At 42.3% G+C, this 23,819-nt stretch overlaps 1 protein-coding gene and 2 long non-coding RNA genes across 3 annotated transcripts in view; 2 read left to right on the plus strand and 1 right to left on the minus strand.

Moving 5' to 3' along the window:
• Window positions 1-22,580, plus strand: LOC311435278. Its single transcript, XR_014692022.1, has 3 exons — window positions 1-160; window positions 19,732-19,947; window positions 21,312-22,580. It is a non-coding gene; the product is annotated as an uncharacterized lncRNA (long non-coding RNA).
• LOC311435279 lies at window positions 4,818-12,134 on the plus strand. Its single transcript, XR_014692023.1, has 2 exons — window positions 4,818-4,986; window positions 5,086-12,134. It is a non-coding gene; the product is annotated as an uncharacterized lncRNA (long non-coding RNA).
• The window catches only part of DTL (denticleless E3 ubiquitin protein ligase homolog), a 22,575-nt gene continuing 10,883 nt past the window's right edge, over window positions 12,128-23,819 (minus strand). The window contains exons 12-15 of the mRNA XM_084516106.1: window positions 20,880-20,969; window positions 18,952-19,087; window positions 14,042-14,886; window positions 12,128-12,518 (exon numbers count right to left, since the gene is read on the minus strand). Coding sequence (XP_084372232.1) covers window positions 12,450-12,518; window positions 14,042-14,886; window positions 18,952-19,087; window positions 20,880-20,969 — 1,140 coding nt within the window. The 3' untranslated portion in view covers window positions 12,128-12,449. The remainder of the gene's footprint in view (window positions 12,519-14,041; window positions 14,887-18,951; window positions 19,088-20,879; window positions 20,970-23,819) is intronic.

Here is a 23,819-nt window from a genome sequence, read left to right on the forward strand (position 1 = left end):
TAAACAGCATACGGATTTCACTCTGGCCCGAGGGTCCCCAGAGAGAGATTGAGGGAACGGTGCACAAACCGATCAGCAGGCATCGCTGCTGCCTGCTGGATGCGTGTGGTTTCTCCTCTAACGCAGTTGGAGAAGTATCTGTGTACAGGCGATTCTGCAGGTATGTTTTAATACTTAATTGGATGCTTTTAAAATATGGAAGTGGTTTACCTGTAATACATTATGCTTCCACCAGCCTTTGCCTAGATTTGACAATTCCTTAGGGCAGGAATTATCTTTCGTTGCAGCGTGCATATGGATGACAATTAAAAATTTAGCAATGTATGTGAGAAGAACTGGAAATGACTTTAATTGCCTCAGTGTTTCTGAGAGCCTTGAAACTTGCTTCTGCAGACTCAGCCTAGAGGAGCTCTACGTTTGTACGTAGCGAGCTATCAGATTTCAGAGGTCAGTTTTCAGTGTTAGAGTTTCCTACTGTAAGTTAAACCACCTTCCATCCCCAAAACAAAATCTCCCTCTTCACCCACATATAATCTCCCTCTTCACTCATATATCAAAGCACAAAAATTACATCATTCTCTGAATTCTCAAAATTAAAGTGATGAGCAGGAACAGTCCAGGGTGGAGTGATGTAAATTTTACTTTGTCCAGGCTTCTTGATAGCAAAGATGGAGAATGTATTTTTTGGGTGTCCAAACCAGCATGAGAGTGAAACAACTTAATTCACTTTCCCTTGATACAGCCTTAAGATTTTGAATTCACATTGTCCAGCACGCACATAATTCACAATGTCCAGGAGAGCAGTTTTACAACTCTGCAGCGTATTCCCCTGAGCCAAGCCATCATTACCTGAAATGACACTCTCAGCTGTTCAGCCAGAAATAAATGTGTAGAAATAATCATTTAACTCCAACTGCAGGGCTAATCCTGGCAGATCACAAACTCTGGTGTGCAGAAGTGGGGCAGATTCATCATTCAAATAAAACGTGTGTCTGCTGGGTAACTTCATTTGACAGCCTCAAGTTGCACCAGGGGAGGTTTGGATTGGACACTGGGAAGAATTTGTTCACAGAAAAGGTGGCCAAGCAATGGAATAGGCTGCCCAGGGAAGTGTTGGACTCCCCATTCCTGGAGGCATTTAAGAGATGTGTGGACATGGCACTGAGGGACGTGGTTTAGTGATGGCACTTGGTCAGGTTGATGGTTGAACTTGGTGATCCTGAAGGTTTTTTCCAACCTAGACTATTCTGCGATTCTCAGAATTGCGTAGGGACTATCAACTATGGTTAGAGGAGACATTTTTCTCTTCACACCAGTGTTCAGCAAACAGTCATTGTGCATACAGACAGCTGGCTTGCCCATAATTTGTGAGCCTGGACAATGCCTGTATATGTCAAGTGTACCAAAATTTCTTTTCTCTATGATCTGGGGAAAAAAAAAAAAAAAAAAAAAGAGTTGCAGAGAGAGATCAGTGTTCCTTCAACATGTGATCACCATATTTAACACACATATTTAATGGATAGGCATCTGAGTTCATGGCCTCAGTGCCCTGCTTGTTCCCATGTTACCATCCTTCTGGTCCTGAGCACACTGTGTCCTCCTGGCTGCCCTGCTGTGCTCGGGCACCAGCTGTACCCCAGGCCCTTTTGCAAGCTTTGCGAGGGAGTTGGACAGTAGGTGACAGGCTTTGGGGGCAGCCTCTAGGTCACCTGCCATGGGTCACCTCCCCACATGGGGCTGACACAGTGCTGGGATGAGTGAATGAAGCATCACTCCCTGCTATTAGAGCAGTGGAATCCATCCCCATCCTGACCTCGTGCAAACCCTGCTCCTGTATTTATAGCATGGAAAGAACAAGCACGGCTGCTGCCAGCAGAGCTGAAATGCACGGGGTGGTGCGAAAATCTTCCCTACAGGTCCAGATCTGCTCTCACGCTGTCAGGGGCTGCCCAGCTCCCCATACAGATGCTGCCTTGTGCTCCCCTCTCCCAGGCTGGCCCTTCCCTCGCCTGCCCCTCTCTTCTGGGAATGTCCTTTGCCAGCAACAGTGAGGGATCTCCCTCCGCATACAGCAAGCAGCACCCTACAAAATATAGACAAGCTCATGTAGACAGAGCTAAACCTCCCACAAGGTGTAATTTTTCCACTTTTGTTGCTTTTAAATGCAAAATCAACATAAGAAAAGTATATAGGAGGTAAACAAGCAGGAGAGAGACCTTGAGACCTGTCAGCTCTGCATTTGGAGAACCTGAGCCCTCAGCAACATCTATGCTAAAGGTTATTTCACAGTGGCTCAAAGGAGAGGCTTAAGGATTTAAGGATTTTTTTAATCAGGCTGTGACACACCTCAAATCGTTCATCTCCATGGGCTTCCTTTGCAAGAAGCCCATGCTTTTCCAAACATTTCCAAGTGTAGGTTCTCATTACAGCAGCGAGGATGGAAGCAGAGCAGAAGCAGGTCACCTAGCTTGCAGGCACAGCAGTGCACGGTGGTTTCAGGGTCTGTGCTGGGGATGGAAGAGCTTTTGGAGCAAGCACCCAGCGGCCACCAGGACAGTCACTGTGCCACGCTGCCAGGCTGCAGCCTGTGAGAGGCTTGGTGATGCCTGAGGGGAGAGGATGGTCCAGAGGATTCCCTTGCATGTGTTTTTGGGTGACAGTGACATAAGAGTATACAAAGGGTGAGATGTTTTTTTAATGATGAAGCACCTGCGCATTTGGACCTTGCGACTAATTTGGGGTGGCTTCACTGAACTTGAAGCAGTGTAATAACATGTCCACCATAAAGAAATCATACTGTAAAAGAGACTCTTTTTTACTGTCTTAAGATCCTGGTTGGATGAATTGTTAATTACAGGCTCTTTTGCAGCGATCCTTTCCTGGGTTCCCTCCTCACCCCAAGGGAGGTGCCAGAAAGAGTGAGAGGTGGCTGTTAAGCATTTTTTTTGGCATCCCCAGCTCCAAGGCAGGATGCCTGTGGTTATATTAACTCTCTGGATTTGGGGGACAATGCACTTAAACTCCTCTCTCCATCAGTTACCCTGGAGCAGTGAAGTGCACCCCTCTCTCTGCAATGATTTTAAAGCATTTTGCAAGGGGCAGGCTCCACCAGCATGACGTGAAACGGAGAGGAGCAGCCTCACTGTAAGGGAGGAGAAACAAGCACAAACGTGCCAGATAACCTGCAGAGAGCTGTTTGGAGAGGACAGTGTCCCTCAAGCCTCTTGCCCTGTGGACACCCACAGGTACCTGAGCAGTCTTGGCTCCTCGGGGCGTCCTTGGCACGGCACTTCTGGTGTGGCAAGTGACTCATCTCCAGCCTTGCTAAGCAAAAATCATCATCTCTGATAAGCCTGCACACAGACCGTGGCTTCCTGCTGTACGTGGCAGATAAAGAAGAGGCTTCCAAAAAATTGCAGAAGCAGTAGAGGAAACTGCTGGTGTGTGCTACAGCCCAGTGAGCACACCTTTTCTTTTTCTGCGGGTGTTTCAGTCTCGCTGCTTCGAGGTGCGCTGCTGCAAGCTGCGTTTCCTATCTGCCTGCCTGTACCGTGACCGTGTGAGAGCTGCACAGGGACAGCAGAGCTGCAGCTGATGTGAGATACAACCCAGCGAGATCAGGCTGCTCGCTTTGTTCGCACTGTTTATCTGTTCCCCTGCCAGCACGCTTCCCCGTGCCCCTCTGGCGTGCTTTAGCACCAGCCAGCCCTGTGCCATCATTCCTCTCGCGTGCACAGAAACTGCCCCGGGGCAGTCATCGGAAAGCCAGGCTTAATTTAAGTGAGGCACATTGGCATGAAAGGACAAAGGTGAAGCTTTTTGCCCTGAAAAAGTGTGAAGCTGGCTGCTGCAGTCTGCTACAAAGGAGATTTCATTTAGAAGCACACACACAAACGTGGTCCAGTAAAATACCATTCAAACTGTACTGGCAGCAGATCACATTCTCAATGATGATGTGGTACAAAAGGCTTGACATTTAAATCAGACAAGAAAAAAGATAAATAAATGTATCTACTGCTTTTCTGCCTTTCCATTGGGTTCACACACCACTGTCTGCATCCATCTTTTTGGCACCAATCCCCCTCTCCACAACAGGGGCTTTCTACTTCCCTGTGCGCTTGCCCTTTGAAATGCTTTCATAGGAAGTGCTGTGGGTCTCTTGTGTTTGAAGAGAAATATTGATCACAGAGGTATGAGAAATACATTAGTACTTACAGTTGAGTTGGAAAAAATGCTTCTAAGGTATTGTTACTTTGTCACAATAGGATGCTGCAAAGACTTCCATATTAATGTCTGATTTACCACAGCATGACTGATGGAAAACAAGCAATGTGCAAGTGCTGCAACAGAGGACATGGAGAGAACAGCAAATGTTTTCATGCATTGATCTGTCTGATGAGTTGATGAACCAGTGAGTTCTGCCTTTAAACACAGTAGAAGAGCATCCAAGGCTTCAGTTTGAAGATACTAACCAGTCTTTCCTTTCCTGGGGCTGAAATGAGTTGAGAATTTTGTTCTCATCAACTCAACCTCTATAGTGAAACCACCAGTGAAAGTTTCCAGTGTGATGATGATGATGCCGGAATGGGACACCCAGCTGGGAGGGCAGGAGTGGAAACCCAGCTGCAGCTAGCCCCAAAACTGCCATCAGGTGGCATTTGGGCTTGCAAAGACCAGTGAGAACGTGGTGGCTCCATGAGCTGAACCTGTTTGGAAATACACGCATGGAAAACTCCCCAGACGGCCCCATGTTCTGCCCCTGGGCAGAGGCTCTCCTGTGTGGGGTCAGATCCAGAGTTTGGCTAGCTACAATTACGCCTGCTCTGTTTAGCAACATTGGCTTTAATATTGAAATGTTCCCTGGTGCTGGAGGTCCTTGAAAGACTGCCTCCTGCTTTCAAATGTCACTGCAGAACCTGCCTGAAAGTCCAGGGGACAGAGGCTACTCGAGGGTTCAAGCACTCCTGAAGATGCTCTTCTGTGAGGGTGAGGATTTCTGATCCTGCCCACATAGCTGTGCCAGGTGCTCCTACACTCTGTTTGATGGTAATGGTCTTTTTGGGGTTGTTTTTCTTTCTGTACCAGGTTGCAACATGAAATGGAGGCAATTTGCATCGTGAGCTCCCAGTTGGCTGCCCATCGGTCACTGAGGATGTGTTGTGCCTTGGTTGCTGTCAGCTGGTATTATGGGAGCAGCAGTGATGGTTTATTCATGCTGCATTGCTGTGCCTGAACTCAAAAAAGGAGGCTCTCTTCTAGTATCGACAAGTTTGGCAAACTGTAGTGATAGGAGGCTAACTCTTGTATGTGGTCCGTGTGAGACTGAACTGCTCTCTCTGCTGTGGTAGCAGGGTTTGCAGCACCCCAGTCTCGCTGAGCGATAGAAATACTGGCAGCTCTCACAGCAGAAAGGGGATTTTCTGCCCAGCATAAACCATTAGCAGAGCTATAGCATATTTTGTAAATAGACTAAGAAGGCGAAGCGAAGCTAGCAAGCCGCTATACAACGGGAGACGTTAAAGAAACCACCGTGTTCTCCAGCTTTGTGCAATTAAATAGCTGCTCTGCTTCACCCCAGCGGTGGTTAATCTGCAGCAGTGGTTGAGCCACTTTGTTTGTGTAATAGGCAAAGGCAGCCTGCAACGGGCTTCGGTTAGATGCAGAGATTGTATTGTCAACACAAATAATGCTTGATTACTAAGAGATGGAGTCCTAGCCAGGAACAATACATCTCCAAGTGTACGCCCTTACGATCGGAAGGATAATCTATTGATAATCCAGTTTTTAGGAAGAGTAACTGGAAAAACAGTGTGAGCAGCTGAGATGGCATTCTGCAGTGTGTGTTTGGTGAAAGGATGTATTAGCACTGTCCCCAGCACTTAATCATTGAGTGCAATACACAAAAATAGCCAGGAAAGTTGCAGACTCTGCTGAATGGGTTGAAAGGTTGTGGGAACATGTTCTGGCACAGCCTTGTGCTGTGGCGAGACACACAACAAGGGTGAAAGGATAAACCTTCTTCTCTCTTTCATTCAGCATCAATTTGCTTCCTGGAGCAGAAACAAAATTCCATTAGTCATTTAGGGTAACACTTTTCTAATGCATATAATGTGGAAATTTCTCAGCTGTAAATCTTCGGTCCTGCTCAAACACTGGGAAAAAGCTTTCGTATATTACACAGTGAAGTATTTGTAAACACAGATGAATTGAGTTTAAGGGGAACTTTGGTCAGCTGAAAAATAAACCGACAGCATATTACAACATGACAGCAGACGAGTCAGGCACGGAACCTGCCTGCGGCTCTTAATAAAACCACCACCGCTGTGAGTAAAGCTCGAGGCCCACTGCTGGAGTGAGTTGGAGAGCAGATACCCAAGGAAATTAGGACGAAGAACCACTTGGTTGGCTTCCTGTGGTATATATGAAGAAAAGGTCTGTAAAAACCTTTAATTGTGCCACAGTTAGCATCCAGTTAGGTGCCAGCCTGGCCAAGGCATGAATGCTAACAGTGCCATGAGCTGCTGCTGTGCACACAGGCCGTGCCGTGCTTGTTGCTCTAATCGTCACCGTTTTCCACCTGACATAGCTGGGGGTGCTGGGACGAGGACATTCAGAACTTGCTTTCATGTGGAAACACTTCCCTGTTGCCTTCCGGCTAGGAAGCATCTCTGGTTTTATGTAGCGCCAGTCACCCAGCGGCCTTGCATCCCTTTCTGAAACACCCAGCCAAAACTGACCCTTTCTGAGGGCAGATTAGGTTAAATTAGAGCAGGCACTCCCTACCCTGGAGTAAGGGCAGCCTTTCAACTTGCATTTGCTCTTAATCAGGGTGGACTGGCAAGTGTAGACAACTGTACTATTGCACAGAGGAAAAAAGCTTGAGGATACAGATAGCAGTCTGATACGGAGGCACAGAGTGGCCCTCCCAAGCCCTAATCTTTCTTTTATGTACCTAACAAGTGTGTGAGGTTTAGTTTCTTCTGCCAATAGCATCTCTTATGCAATGTACTTTGTCCTTTCAGTTTTGTTCTCACATCGATTATTTGTACCTCTGCTTACTTCTGCAAACATCAGCCTCCTCTTTATCATTTGCCTCACTTCTTAGAATAGCTGCGTGTGTACAAACAACTGACTTGTTGTGATGCAACACTCCCAATTTTCACATGACCACCTTGACACCAACTATCTACAGCAAATCAGTCTCTGCAAGCAAATCAGAGCTTGTTTCATTTATTTCAGTCACAAGTTGTTTTCAAGAATCTCATGGATTCCTTAATCTCACCATACACACGCTGCCACTTCCTCTGTCAGTAAATCCATGAAAATTAGCAGAACAGAAATAATGGTAACACTGCATAATTCAGTAATACACCCTGACAATATTTGCTAAGCTCCTGTCAACACAGCCTGCTTTGCTGTTGCACCAGCATACAGTGTAACAGTCCTATGGACTATTATTGGTCTGGTTTTTTTTAGGTACCTAACACATTTTGCAGGAATATAACAGACTGAGGTTATATCATACTGGTGTGAAAGTTAGAAGGCTAAAACCCCAAACCAACAAAGGTGCAGTTATTTTGCCAGTTGCACGTAAGTCTGTGTAGGAATGACTGACCAGCTCTACCCAGCTCGCTCTTCGGTGCTTGGATTTGAGTCCATCTCCTCCTCTGCTGCATACTCAGCAACAGCACCTGAGAACACACTCACAGGGCAACCAGGCAGTTGCATAATTTATGAGACAAATAAAAAACCTAGGCATGGTTACAGAAGTGTATGGTTAAAGATACTTAACAGAACAATTCAGCCATTCTTCTTTAGACAAGAGGGGAGAAGTAAATCATAAAGGTGAGTCCTTGAGGTAAATGAAAGACAGTGTGGCTTTGTGTTAATACCGGTAGAGCTACTGCAGTGGCACCTTGATGTGAAGGAATGCAGCGCTTCCCTAGCTGTGGAAATATTTTGGTCTTTTGTATGTAGAATCTATTTAGCTCATGAAAGAGACTAAGAGGTGTTTCAATCTCATGTCTGGATTTCCTACATATTGGATAAAAAACCTATAGTAGTAGAAATATCTTTAACACAAACCAAAAATGAATAAACTGAGCTAATAATTGAAAGGCAAAGCTAAACAAATTCAAAACGCAAATTAGAATCTTTTCACGGTATTTCACCTTCAGAATAACTAATATACCACTCTAACAGACTTGTGATCATTTGAAGTCTTTAAATCAAGAGTGAACTATTTCAAAAAAAGAACTGGTATTGCTTAAACAAAGTTAAAGCTATCATGTTGTATTTACTGAAACAGGATGTTTGAACTTCATTATACATAATCCTTTCTTGACTTCAAGTCCAAGCCTAGTTGTACAAGCCTGGAGTAGTGGATCTTCATGTTGTAGTCCTGCTGTACTTGTAGTTCCTAAAATTTTCCCATAAGGCTCAAATTAGGGTGGAAAGTTGCTTGTTCTGATTTAAAAATAAATAAACCAATTTGAGGCTTAAAAATGAAAGGTAATCCTTGGCTTTAATTTTGCTTTGTCCTTTCAGCTTCATGCTTTCCTAGTAACAGAGCACATATTTCTATAAAACAATTGACATGAAATGTTTCTTGTTAAGCTATTTTATAATAAACTATATATGGGCTCCTTGGTTGCTTTCTCCATTTCCTTGCTTTCCAGCACGTTTGGTATTTTGTGCAGTGCAGATGGAGCACTTGGTTGTGGTTAAAGATGGTTTTTGAAAGTCAGCCCAAGAAGGATACCATATAGGAGCAGAATGTATTTTATTTATTGTGGACTGGGTCACAGATGAGTCACAGAGAACAAAAGATTGCAAGCCATTGGGTTAACTGTTATCAACAAAACATAGAGAAACAAAGTGTGATAATTTCCAAGTAAGTTGAAAACTGTTTAGGTCAGCTTCAGAAAGGAAGAATGAAATTTGATTATCATGGACCTGAAGATGGTCCAAACACTGTTTTCCATTCACTGCCAAACCAGTATTGGCTACAAAAAAAGTCTTAATACCTGACCTTGAGGGATGTCTTTAAAAGACATTCTGGATGCAAGGCCTATATATAAACCCTTGAGTATTGGGACAGTTCTAGCCAGCTACCAAGCAATTTTGGTAAATTCCTAGCTGAAATACATCTATTTCTAAACAAAGATTAAGAAATTCTATACCACATACAGAGAGCACCTAGAACCTTTTTTCTATGGCACAATAGTGTATTTTCCATCAACCTTTGTAGATCAGTCTACAGGGTGGTATGAAGGTAAGAAATCCAGATTTCAGCCATGGCCAGCTGTGCCAAAGGAAGACTTTAGCAATCCCTGGCCAACAAGAAGTTACCAACTCTACACTTCAAGAAATAGTTTGATGGAACAGTCCTCTTAGTGGGCAACGGTGTCCCCAGATCCTCACTTCCATCGCCTCAATGGTTTTGATATAGCTATCTACCGAGTCAGGGAACTGTGGCAATTCAATTTTTGGTTTTCTTTGTAGTTAGCTTCCCCAAGAGATTCTTAAGTAGGCACTGTTACCAGAAGAAATACTTGCCAAAGCCAGCTGACCAAGCATCTCTTCAGTTTTGTCAAGCCAGGCTAGCTCAAAGCCACTGCCAGCCTGTAAAACTTATAGTAAGCTAAACTGGTTGACTGCTCAGAGCTGAGCAGTGCCAGGCTTAACTTTCAACATAGCATTAGTAACAACTATTGGAAAGGGTACTATCATAAGCAGCCCTGGTCATTCCCAAATCCCACTTGGCAATTAGAAGGTAAACACTGAGGAGAAAGACAACAGTAAGAAGTATCTTCTGCATGGAAAACCTGCAAAATAAAACCTGCATAAGATGGGATTGACATACATATGGGGTTTGGGGAATAATATTTCAAAAGAAGCAATCATGGAGTACAGAATTTCTGTCAGTCCTTTAGAAGGAAAGATGATTCAGAGATGTAGCTTGCTAGCTCAAAACAAGAGCTCAGTTCCTTGAAGGCATAGCCCTTGGTGCTTAGTTCAACAAGTGTCTCAGGTAAAGACAGCACCTGTTACCTTAAACCACTTGACATATGATTTGTTTCAGTGATTTGATGCTCCTGCAATCATGACTCTGTCACAAGATCAAGGCATTTTGACATGGAAAAATATGAGCTTCAGTTACTTCTCCTAGGCTCTGAACCAGGCTTCCGCACCTTAAGGTGACAGGAATTACAGCCTATGTTCCGAAGAACAAGTTATCCTGCTAAACAGGTACTGTTTAGAAAGTGAAAATCTCCCATCTGCACTAATGGTTACCACTGGAATGAACAACCTTTAGTGTAAATCATCTCTAGGTAGTCATTTACAAGATACAGGAGATAATACTTTGAGTGTAGAACATTCCTGGAGGATGAAAATATTGTGAAAGATATGGTGGAACACGAAATCCTATTGCTGTTGAAATGGCTGACAAGACACTCATATACTTCAAGAGGGTCCTTATCTCCTTATTCTGCAACCTGTTATGGAAGACTGGCTGTAGGCAAGGCAGGTTGAACCCTACGCAGTTGCTCTGATTAATTACAGTTCAGACAGAATTTAATCACAAACCTACCAGATTGCCTTGTTATATTTTTGCTACTTTCACCTATACAGCTCAATATCCAGAAGTAGGTTAATATTAAACTAATAGATTTTTATTCCCATTTTACTCAAGCTATTATCTGTTCAGATAATCAATTTTAAAATTATTTTTTTCTTTAAAAAAACTACCAAAAAATGCCCGAAGCACTACATTGCCTTTCCCACTTTCTTCCAACTTAATGACATCTCCTCAAAGGTCACAGGATGATGGGTTGTAATTCAATAAACAAGAGGAAGTTGTTCTGGTACCTACATGTACCTGAGTGCTCCTGCTAAAAGCTTCAACTTGATGACGACTTGATGTTGTTTTGTTTTTGTTTTTTTTCCTCCTTTAAATTACGTTACCCATTTATTTTTGCTTTGTAACTACAAGAGACCTTTCACAGAAGCCAGTTCTTTCATGTATTTTACTTCCTTGCAAAATACAATCCACAGCAAAATATATCTGAAGATTAGAAGAAAACCAGCATGTTTTCTTCTAATCCCTTTCAACTACCATAGTAATTCAATGATGCTGTAAAGTAGGTCTGAAATTTTCAGACAGAAAACATCAGTTAGTTGGAGCACATCCCCATCAGATACCTCAATACTTTTGCAATATAAAGACTTAATAGGGATTCTGAGGTGCTGTTTATTTATTTAAGTTCATAGGAACCATCATACCAGAAGACAGAGTAAATGCTCCAATCTAAGATACAGATCTTTTACTAACCACCTCTCTGGAAACCATGACCACAAGGTTATTATCATTAGCCAGCAGGACAGGGATCTCATTTCAGCTACTGACCTTGTTCTATCAGCATCAGTGATGACTTACAGATGGGAAAGCATATAAAACATTAATATGTAAACGCTGTGAAGTGCTTTCTAAGATGTGAAGTGCCCCCTAATTTACAAGGTATTATTTTATAAATACTGTATTATAAGTGTTATAAAGGTATTTTACAAGCAGTTATTAATGCCTTTGCTGCAGGCTGAATCTGTAAGAAGTTGCTGAGCAACCAGCTGTTATGGAGCACTATTTGGGACAGATTAAACTAACTTTTGTAACACATCTTGCCAATATTTTATTTCGGAGAAGCGACAAGCTGTTGGTCTCAACAGCTGTAGTGCTGATGGTCCTACAGCCAGCTAAGTTAGTAAATACAGAAGTTTTCAGACTTGGAGAAGGAAGGGGGTGGTAAAAGGAGTACAGGTATTAAGTACTTGATTATACTCTCTCTCCTCTTGGAGTATCATAAGCTGTGCCACTGGATGGAGATGGATACAAGGGCATTTGAAAGTCTTATGTATTATTTACACTTTCATAACTTCCTTGCTCGGTTGTTGTTGCTGTACAAGAGGAATAACTGGAAGTGCCATTCAGCATGAAGTGGCTCAGCTCTACCTCCAGCACAGGCTTCTTGACACACAACACTTACTTTTCTGCAATGCTTCACGCAGTACTCTTTAAGCAGAGAAAATTTCAACAGCAGATTAGTAACATTAAAAGACAAGCTTCATGTGCCTGTCAACAATGCACAGCAGAGCTGTTGCTCAATTTGGACTGTAACAGTTGCCATGTAAAAAATACTCTGTTTTCTTTACAAAATAAGATCCATCAGCTGAAGCAATTAAGAAACCATGAGTCTAAGTATTATGATAATTTTCCACGCTTGGTTGATTTCAAATGTTAATGGCTTTAAAAAGAGGAGAGTAAAAACCCAAGTTTACTGAGGTCTGAAAACAAACTGTGTAATCCCAGCACGTTGCTCTGGCAGCGCTGCTAAATCTGGTCTCAATACCACAGTGTCAACATCCATCAGGTGCAACTGCCACACACTGCTTCAGTCATTCTGTGGCTTTCTGTGGAAGTATGTGCAGATCTTCCTCATGGAAGATGGAGTGGTTACAGCCTAGAAAAAAAAACAACAACACAACAAACAAACCACAAAACCAATAAGAAACGTTTCTTGGTTAACAGTTCTCATGCTGCAGGAGTCTTAAAGTCTCCCCTCCATCATTGCTCCGGTTTGTTTAGCTTACTGAGTAAGATAGCAAATGAAAGGTTCTTTATAGTAATCTGTTTGTCTCACAGATAAGAGGCTTACCACCCACAGGAAACACTGGCTAAAAGCTGGGGTTGCCTTACTGCTGTAGGAAATGCACCCTGGCTGCAGCTCCAGCTTCCCTACTGCAGATTACAGGGCTGCAGATCCCCAAGATGTAACAGATCAGTGAGCGCTGCTGCTACTCCAGGCACCTTGGCAAGCCTCGGGCACAGCACAGACCATGAGCATCACAAAGTTTGAACTAGAGCATAATGGGCAGGACAGATGATTGCTGAACAGTAATCTCTCTCCAGGGCAAATCTTTACACCTTGTGTTTAAACCCATACTATAAGTACTTGTAGGTTTACTATAACCAAGTTTTCTTGGCACAACAATAACATGAAGAGTTCAACTGCTACACATAACCTAAGGAGTGGTGGCTTCCCCACCTCACATCTGGTAGAAATGCTGGAAGAGGTGAAATCAGTTAAGATTTGAGATACTTCACTAAAATAAGCCTTAAACTCGGCAACAACGTCTAGCATCAGATGTTCAATTGAGAGCACAACTAAAATGTGACAACTGAAAATTTACCTGACATTTACTGAAATAAGACTTAGTCAAAGAAACTGTTGGACGTTGAGTCCAGTTTCAGAGAAGAGAAAAGTTTGGTTTGTTTTTAAAAAATGTAATTATCATTTTTCAGTATGCGTGCTAAATCCTCAAGCCCTCACACCAACTTTTTTAGCTGCTTTATAAGCTTAACTTCCAGATCCTAATATGAGCTCAGTGCCAGGCTTCTTGTACATCAAAAGTAGGATTATGTAGGTCAAATCCTGTCCTCTGTCTCTTTTGCAATTTCTTTGTTTTCTGATAGTTTTTGGTAGAATGAACCGAAGGAATTATTTAGTCCAGAGTTTTAAGATAAGTAACAAATTCTTTTGCTACCTGGGCTAGAATAAAATTTAGCTCTTTCTTCCAATGCTAACATGTCTTTCCAGTAACGTAAATAGGCAGATGTGACTGTGAACTCATAAACAACAGATCTGCCAGGAAAGGTGCTGTCATTACTGTGCTTCTTAGAGAAGAGCTGCATTACAGATGACAGCTACATCCTTCAAACATCCAGCTGGGGACTATGAGGATTTTTGAGCTCCTGTGTGCTCTAAGTTCCTTTCAAAGGATGGACAACACCATCCTAAGAATTCTCTTCCTGCACAGAGGGGATTAGTAGATAACAGCATTAATGTATCTAGCTTATTAGGCCAGAAATCATCTCTTTTGTCTGTAATCAGATAATTCTTTGAATGCCTGGGTGGAAGAGAGCTAACCATGCGCAAAAAGGGGAGTGTCTTTCATTACCACTGTCCCTGACTGTCCCACTTACATTTTTCGGTGAGGTGGCCACTGCTGCAGCATCCTGTCGTTTTGCACTGGGACTGCAAGATGACGGGGGGCTGCCAGTTTTGCCAGTCCGTAGCTTCTCTCCCAGAGCAGACAGCCAGTTTTTTCGTTCAGGTGAACTATTCTCCTTGTCTACCACATCCGTGCCTTTTCCACATGGAGATTGGAAAGGAAGAGGGGAAGTTTGAACACCGGATGGATTAATACGGCTTCCAGAAAGAGAAGGCTCTTTTGGGCTGTGGCTAGAGCCTTCTTGCTCATTATCCAGGTCAGCCAGACTTAGAGAGCCTTCATCACAAGCTTTCTGCTCTGCAGCCAAGTGACACAAGTTTAGCTTGGACTTCTTAGCCACATGGTCCAGTTCAGTCACACAGCTACAGGCCTGCAGACACTTCTGTCTCACATCGCCTTCCTTGCTGCAGTCAAGCCTCCTCTTGGCACGCTTTTCAACCTGTGAGTGTGGTGCTTTAGGAGTGCTAGATGTTTCCAGGAGACCTTGTGTGACTTCTGCCAGGGCTTTTCTAGGAGAAAGAGCCTTTTTCCCCACTTCTGGAGGAGAAGAGGATGGAGTCCTGGTAACCCAGTGTTTAATGGACATTTTGGAGGAAGTCACAGGTTTGGGAGAAGCGCATGGGCTGGCTCCAGTCCGCTTTGCTGGTGTGCAGGCTGCAGCAATTTGGGTTTTGAGGGAGATTGTTGGAGTGTTTGTAGAAAGAGGAAGGTCTCCAGAATTACTGGGAGCACAGGCAGCTGGACGTGGTGAGGAAACACACGGATTGCCCACTGTGACAGCCTTGGCAGGAGTATTCTGTAGGCTGACTGGTGATCCTGGTAGAGGAGAAATAAGTAGTCTAATGAGGAACATAGAACAGCAGATGAAAGGCAGACCTTTCATAAACGCCCCTTCCAGGCAGGGGATGGATTCAGCACTCACCCTGCTTCTCAGACATACTCTGCTGAACTACAGATTGCATAGATGCTTCTTATTTCAGTTAAACTGATACAAATTCTATTTAAAATCCTTTATCATATGGCTAAGTATAATACAGTACAGTGGTTTAATGTCTGACTTTTATTCATATTCCTTCTAAAACTAGAATCCTTACTTAAGCTATAGCTGAGGGACTGATGGATAGGCAAAACAGATCTTGAATTTTCTAAGTTTATCTAGCCTTGCTGGCAGCTTTGCAATGGCTTGGTCCAGACAGATCTGTTTTGGGAAGCTGTCTGAGAACAAGGTTGGGCCCCTACCTGCAGCTGGTCACCCGTACAGTCGTTAATGGCGCCATGACAGAGTTGAGGAACAAAGGTACTGTAAGAAGGTCCCAAGGCTAATTATAATACCACAGAAACTTTATGCTACAATACCTTCACAAATGAATAATGCTGATAGTCATGTGTTAATAGTTGCATATTTTTAAGATAAAAAAAATGCGAGAATGGGAAAGGACATCCTCCTCTCGTCCTTTTCAGAGAGAACTTTCTGCAGTGCTGTATTAGCATGAAGTTGGTAAATTTTTACCACACCCAGGGAAATGAGAGAAGTTCTTCACCTCCTGAACAAGAACTTCAGTTCCAAAGAAAATAAAATCTGTCACTGTAGTTGTTATTTCTTTAAAATAAATGATCCCCAGACAAATATGTCACAATGGCATTTGAGCTCACTAGTCAAGATGTAAAAATCCCATGCTCCCTTTTTTTCCTGAATCCCCAGCTTAAGTTTCTGAACGCCCAGCTTATTAAAATGGTAGTCATATGTATGTTTACACTCAGGACCTCATGAGGATTTCAGTAGTGACAGTGGGAATAATATATAGAAAAGATCTCAATCTGCAGCAACATTGGAGATTTTTTTTTTTTATGGCACCCTCCAGAGACCACATTCACAGGTCCCTTAGATGCCTGCTTTCTCATTCATCTAACTTGAGGTGATCCAATTAAGTAGGATAGCACATGAGTTACCCCAGGCATTTCCACTACCAAGCACAAGAGCTCTAAATGTTTTCTGTATTCCAGAGGTTTAATCTGAACTCTTAATTCTCAACATTAGCTGCTGTACTGTAAAGCACTTCATTAGGACAATGAGAAGTCTACTGTGAATAACCTGCCATTTTCTTCAGGTCTCTAGGCTGTCTGACAAATAACATGTCAAGTGATCACCTACACAACTCTTTGATTACATACCCTAATAAACCTCTTTTGATCTTTACTTTTACTGCATTATCTAGCCCTTTAAAATTCAAGTACTGGTGCACCATACCAGGACCCCATATTAATGGATCCCACTACAAATCACCTTAAAACATAAACAGAATTAAAGGCTTTCCTGATAAAGTGTGCTACCTCATAATAATTTACATCAGCATGGACTAGGAGAAAGTGACTGCCAAGATTGGTTCTCTTAATCTTTACTTTAATGAGCACTTACAAAACAATAATATTTAAGCTGGGGAATTTGTTGTATTTAAAAATTTAAGCTACTAGAAGAGAAGAAGTAAGCTCAGCAGTTCTCAATCCATAATGACCACCTACAAATTCATATGGCAGATATAAATGTAGCATGACTACCTGGGTATGAGTATTCTCAGTCTCAAGCCAATCTGAGAGTTATACTGTGGAGACAGCAGATAAGCAAAAAAAAAAAAAAACAAACAAACAAACAAACAAAAAATGTCCTGAGAGTCAGATGGGAAGCAAACTAGCTACATCCCCAAAACCTGAGATAAAGAAAATCAACACGAGTTTTTTTTTTTTTTTACTAAAACTGCATGCATTATTCAGGCTTCTACTCAGTTCCAGGCTGTTTCCATTCATGCTGCTGCTCCACAGAGTGTTGCATGCTTGTGCATACTTTAAATACCTGCAATCAATTTGCATAACACCAATGCAGGTATTTGAGATGTTTTCTACCTTCTCTGCTACAAATGCTCTAAAGTGGTATTACGAACCTCCAGATTTAAGACTCACAGTTTTTTCAGGTACAGGCCCACTCCACAAGTTTGGTTTCACAAAAGCAAAGAGAAAGTAGTGCAACTTAGGGAAGCCACAAAAACAGTTTCCAAAGAAAAGGAAATTGCTTGCTACACTTCATGATATAGGTCAACAGTTAATACACAACCTCAGCCTCACAACTTGTTCCACATAAATAGGTAGAGAACTACCTAGATCTCATCCCAGCAAGTCTGAAATAGTACTTAGTTGCCAGTGCCGAATCAATCTCTGCAGATAACTCCTATATTCCAACAGCACGTGCTTTGTGCTCAAGAGCCAAGGTCAGCAGGAAGCCTGCTGTTGTGCTTGCAGTGTCTGTGTACTTCCTTTTCCCTCCTGTGTTGCTTTAATGCAGTAAGAACAATGAGAAATAAGCTATTTTTCCAGTAAAATTGCCAAAGCTGACTTGTAAAATTTTAGTGTACAAATTAGTTCAGGTTTTAGGCTTATACACTAGACTCATGCTTACTTCTATAAAATACACGAAGTGTATTTTTCAGCCCTCTCTGTGTGCATGTACACACAAGCCATTTACCAACTACAGAGCAGACCTGGCACTCTCCCTACTATTGTGCTGCAAACTTCCTGCAAGACTTACTCACTGGCAAAAGGTTAGATGTAACGTTATCCCATTAGTGGGATTTGGAGACCTTCAGCCTTTATTTACGTTAGCCAAGGTGAAATTCATTTGCAAAGTGGCTAGGAAAGATAGGTGGAACACAGGAAGTCACACCAACAGCTGCTAAAAAGCTATTTTATTCTTAGTTCCAGAGCTACGCTACAGTGAAGCTCATCCTATTTCACTCAGGGGAGGGGGTTGTTATTCTCCTTTCACCCACTCTGCTGTAACAAAATGCAAATTTTACACAAGTCAAAGCAGTGCTATGACCCAGGGCTCCTTTCTTTTTGTTCTAGGTACTGTCCAGTGAGTAGCTTCTCCTCCAGAGAGAAACAGCAATTCACAATCAAGGCTACATTAGAGACATTGAACTGATTTTTCCTGATAATTCTTCAGATGTACGTATTATGATCATTTAGACCAACCTTAGGCATTCTTAAGTGTGATATAGGCCAGATCTGCTTGCTAGATTTGAAAGCATGTTGCAAGGTTTGTCTGATCACCTAGGCTTTGTAGACAGGTATTGCATTTGAACTGATGAATGCTATTGATTAATTTTGGAACAATTTGATCACATTGTGATTGTCTACATGCATTCTTGAAGTCCTTTGACTAAGTGCCATTTGTCTGTACGGACAGTCAGTCCCACTGCACAAAGCTAAAGAAAGATGTAATATTAATATCAGCAAAGACGACTGACCAGAGTTCAACTGCTGGGCAGAAGGAAACAATTCAGAGTTTCCAGACTGTGCCATCAGCCCTTTACTTGGTAAAATAGGAACTGGAAAAAGCATATGATCTTACTGCTCTCTGTTATTATTTGAAATTAAAAAAAAATTTGACTTGCTACAGCTAATAACCAAACCTTCTTTAGCTGGAGATGTACGAAAGCAGCTCTGAAGCAAGTGATTCTGGGTTCCAGCTCTGCCAGCTGAAGAAGTCCATGCACACGGCATCTCCTTTGGCTGTTCACTTATCAAACCCTGCTGATGCCCACTGAAGACCTGGCTGCCTGACAAGCTATATTAATAAATATTTACTTTGCAGGCTGGTCATGCAAACTTCATCATACTGTAAGCTACTGCAGCCAGCTCATCTTGGTGGCAGTAGAAGTATTTACACGTAGAAATGTCTGGCTGGCTATATGAACTATTGGCTAACACAAAAAGAAAAAAGAAAGAAAGAAAAAAAAGGGAAGAGTAAAGACAAGCCAAGGGCTTTTGTTGGTGAACAGCCAAATTTCAGAAGCCCTGCTGAAGAGCAAGATATCACAGGGGCCTTACCTGCTCCACGTTGTTCTGTTTTCTTCTGTGTGGCCCAGCCCACCAAGTTGGTTTTACTGGACACTGACTTCTCCTCCTCAGGACAGTGTTGTAGGCGCCAAATTCTCACAGTGTTGTCATCAGAGCACGTGGCAATCTGCAATATAAGTGCGTTTGTTGCAATCCCTGGGGCACTGCAACATGACCTAGGACAGCTACACCCAACACACCAAGCCAGTATGAATGCAGGGTGAAATCTGGTTGGCAAGGGGACAAGATTTACCCATAAAGCAAATGAAACAACTCAACTCTATTTCATTATTGTACCATTGACAAATGTTTGCTTTAAAGGGGAAGGCTGCCTCTCAGGCATAAAGCCTTCAATTCTTTTTGCTAGAGAAATCCCAGCCACCAGTAACCCTTGGCCTTGCACAGCTCTGTAACAGAACAGCCTGCTCAGGAAGGGCCAGTGCATAATTTGCTATTTCCACCCCTCAGTAGCCAAAAGCAGACGTGCTGCTTCTTGCCTCTGCATCTAGGTCTGTCTCTGTCATTCAGGACCTTTTCTGCTGGGGGACAGACATTCGCAGCACACTGAGAAGGTGACACTGGAAGGCTGTTGCACCAGCCTTAAGTGCTATCTCTGCAGACTCAGATGTCTGGCAGAGAAACCAATTCTGCTAGAAACATTCACCTAGATTCCTGCTGTGGCTCTGTATGTTCCAAAATGATCTGCAGAAGTTATTTCAAATGAGCAGCAGCACCTACCTAAGCCACGCTTTTATGGCTTTCTTTGGACAGGTTATCTGGTGACCCACCTGGGAATCCCTAGCAAGAAGGAAATGCTGTGGCCAAAGTTTATAGTAATGTGGACGGGAAAGTGTCTATACTGTGACCTGTGACACCAATATTGCAACCCCAGAAAGCATCTTGGCCTCTCAAATCACTTCAACCAGCTTACTGATCTTTCTTAGCATCACGTTTTCACTTCTCTCCATGCTTCAGTCTGTAAAGCAGGTAACTACTTTTCAATTGTGTTGGTATAGATTTTAAAAGGCTGCATTGCTCTGCATTTCCAAATCATAATGATCAGGATGGTGGGCCATGCAGACCAGAGATTTTATCCAAAATACAAATTCACATATTCTTCTGCATCTTATACAGCTAGAATAATTCTCTGTGTCTGTCTGCAAGACTCCCACTCTCCTATACTGTAAAGTTTTTCTGAACACCTGGTGCTGCAGTGAAAGCTAAGTAAAGTGGCTGACTTGCATACCTATGGGATGCAAGAAACTCTATTATTAGGATACTGTCTAGGATTTTTCAGAGTTACTTCTCATTTTGAGCTAGGCTAGTCACTTAAACCAGCTTCCTCTGTTAATTCCCTTCCTTCTAGTGATACTTGGGGCATAATAACTGACATAAACATCAACTGCAGGTTTTTGCATCTACACACAAATATTTGTCAAAAACCAGCTCAGATCTTGAAAAAAGTCACAATGAAAGAGTCCATGCGTTTTTTAGAGGGCATTCAAAATTTCTTACCACTCTGTACAAGACTGACAGATGTATCAGTGGTCAGACACGTAAGTATGGAGCCACAAAGCAAGCTTTTGAAAGCCCTGATGACATGGTTTCACAATTTTGTCACTCACAAGTAGTGTACCAACCTCTCATTATGAGAAGTCTTTGTTCATTTGCAATTTGCTAGGTCTTATCAAATAGCCCAAATTATTAAAAAAAAAAAAAAAAAAAAAAAAATCTGATACTTGTACTCATGCAACAAGCTTGGTTTACTGCCCACCCCCTCCTCCCGAATGAACATTTTTAGAAATTATTAACTAAGAACTTCCTTCCAAATCAACAAATATTGCCGCAATTTTGAAAAGCAAATATTGTCACATTACATCTATTGTTTCATAGGGAAGACAATTTTTCAGAAAACAAACCTTAGTGAAATCTGAAGGACACCAAGCAATGGAAGTAACCTCTTGAGAGTGACCAACAAGTATCCTTGGAGGCAGGCTGGGTTCAGAAACCTGTAAATTCCATAGGAAAATAAGTATAAAATCACAAGACCCACAGCCTAATATACACCACTGAGAAGGGCCTCCACAGCCCACCTGTGAAGCATGCAAATACTTTGTCTTACCCATATCAGACAGGTAAGTTAAATGCTTCCTGCCTGTAATCATAGTCCATTGCAGCTGAGAGGTGAACCCAGACCTAAATCCCTGTTCCTTACTTCCAAGACTTCTTTTTGGCACTGGCTGCCTGAGGAGTTGTTGCCTGTTCAGTGGACCACGTAGAGTAAGACCAGAGTTTACTTCACCACCTCGTGGACTAAACAGAGATGTCTTAATGCTCTTCCTTCCCCACAGAGCATCCCCACATCACGTACTGTTGGCAATCTCTTCTGAGAGACATGGACTGACAGAGCTCTGAGAATCAGTTTGTATTTCATCTCTAGAGCTGAAGTAGCTGGCCAGCACTGAGAGGTACAGACTTGCCTGGAAACACTTGCTTAACTCCTGCTGCACGTGGGATTTCTACCAGAGCTGTCAACCCAACACACCACACGAGCGTTTTACTACGTTAAGAAACTATCTGTTCTAGGTAAGATGCTTAAAAGTTTGGGAAGCACATTGAGAATAGGTAAATACGTTCTGCTGCTATTCTGCAAATGTCCCTACCACAAAAGGTTTAACAAAAAAAAAACAACACACCACCAGAAGTTCAATAGATGAATCTTCACTGGCTTTAGAACTGGTATTTGCGTGGCTGCCAAATGTCTGAACCTCTTCCAGCCAACCAACTGGACCACAAAGCCTCTTAAGAGTTCACAAAAGTGCTCCCTATAGCACAAATACCCATTAAACTCAAACCCTGTTTCTCTTTAACCATTCATAAATCTTTCTAATTTTTATTATTAATCCATATTATTATTACTCTTCAATCACAGCTCATGTGATAGATACAGCCGAAGTTAGCATTAGGTGGCCCAAGAAAGAAAACACACAAACATGCACACACAGATTACATCCAAGCTTTGCATGCTTTCAGCAGACAATCCATTCCAGATCTATGAGTCACCATTATTGACGTGATATTATAAGGGGGATTTATAAGGAGGATTTGCATACATGACTAAGTGAATGAACTGATCCTTTACTGTGTGGGAAAAGGAGTAGATGTTACATACAGATTTCAAAGAAAGATGCAAAACATCTGGGAAGGCTTCTGACTTACGCAGAAAGTTTTTGGTCTTGTTTTTATTATTTTTTCCCTTGTGGATCACCTCCTATAGCACCCTGTAGAATTGTAATTGAATATCCAGCTTCTGAATCTTGTAACTTGTTGTGATATTGTGAGAAAAATCAGGTTCTTCATAACAGGCCATATTTTCTCCCCGACATAGCAGAGGCAATCACTGACTAAATATCCACTAAATGCCTTGTTCAGATTATTCCTTCTCTGCCAAAATAAGCAATATCATGGAAACTAAATGCCTATTTAGGGAATAATCAACAGAGGTGCAGACAACACCTTCATTTACTGATAGAAGTCTTGCAATGCACACATAACAGACTGAGTAGTCACTAGTAGTCACTGACTGCTGAAAGGAAAGCAGAGGAAGAGAATAACTCTTGCTGGACCAAACTGGTTTTACACTGCAGTGGTGTAAATTAAACCTATTACACCCAATTTACATTACTGTGTACTAAAGTAGGATAGGATGCATTCATTAGAATATGAACAAGGAGGAGGCCAACCTACACCACCCATACTTGGGTGCTAGAAAAAAAATGCATTAGCAAGAGTTTTGTATTTCCTTATTTCCCTGGAATGCTGATGTATTTAGAGTCCAGAAACCCTCATTTTTAGCCCTGCTTCCTAAGGAAGGGTGGCTTCTGCAGCAAGGGGACCCATCTGTCTACTTCAACCTTTGGCTGAAATTGTTCAGCAGGTCCACACCCAAAGGAGGGCAGAGATCTTGGAACAGCTTCATGCTGATGAGATGGATCATGCAGCCAGTGTTCCCATGGAGTAAGGCAGGCAGAACTGCAGCCCTGTCCATTGCATTTGGCAGAAGACAGTTGGCCAGCCTGTGCATTTTAAGTCAAGATTAGCCACAGCCCATGCTGCTTTTTGCCTGATTTGACAGGATATCGTTGGGGAAGTCAGAGCTATTGTGGAAAGGTTAAGAAACAGAGAAACCTAGGAAGTGAGACTTTATTACTCTACTCATTGAACAGCTGTTGCATCCATTATCAGCATAAAATGGTGTGTATAGTTTTATGCTTAATGATACAAAAGCACATACATTCCAATACTGGGAAAGACAGACCAAAGGGTAGCTTAATATAGTTATATTGAAGGATAATGGAGCCATGGAAGTGTATATCTATGAAGTATATTGTTTATTACCAGGGAGGTAGCTCAGCTAGATACCATTTCTGCAGACAGAAACTTCTCTGCTCTCTGGCTTTTATGATCTTAGGGTTGTTTGAGTCAGTTCATTAACTGACAGATTAATAATTAAAAAAAAACAACCCAACACAATAAAGTGAATGTTCATTGTCTGAAAGTGATGTTATACACGGAAGCAGACTGAAACAGCACTCTTGTCAGCAATACCTTCTAGCCACAGTATTTCCTGGGAACTGCTGACCCAAGCACAGCTGGCATTGCTTCCAAAGTTCCTCAAAGAAATAATCTAGGTGGACAATGTCTTGTTCTGTCTTTTATTCCTTGATAAGGTCTTGGTCTGCCTTTTATTCCTCTCTAGATATGGAAAGAGCACACTTCATTAAGTTCTTTCCAACATTACCTGGTAACTGTTCACGAAATATCTAAGCATATATTTTCACAGTACTCTAAGTCCTCAT

This window comes from Aythya ferina, assembly GCF_964211825.1.
Source record: "Aythya ferina genome assembly, chromosome: 3".
Classification (NCBI taxonomy): Eukaryota; Metazoa; Chordata; class Aves; order Anseriformes; family Anatidae; genus Aythya; species Aythya ferina.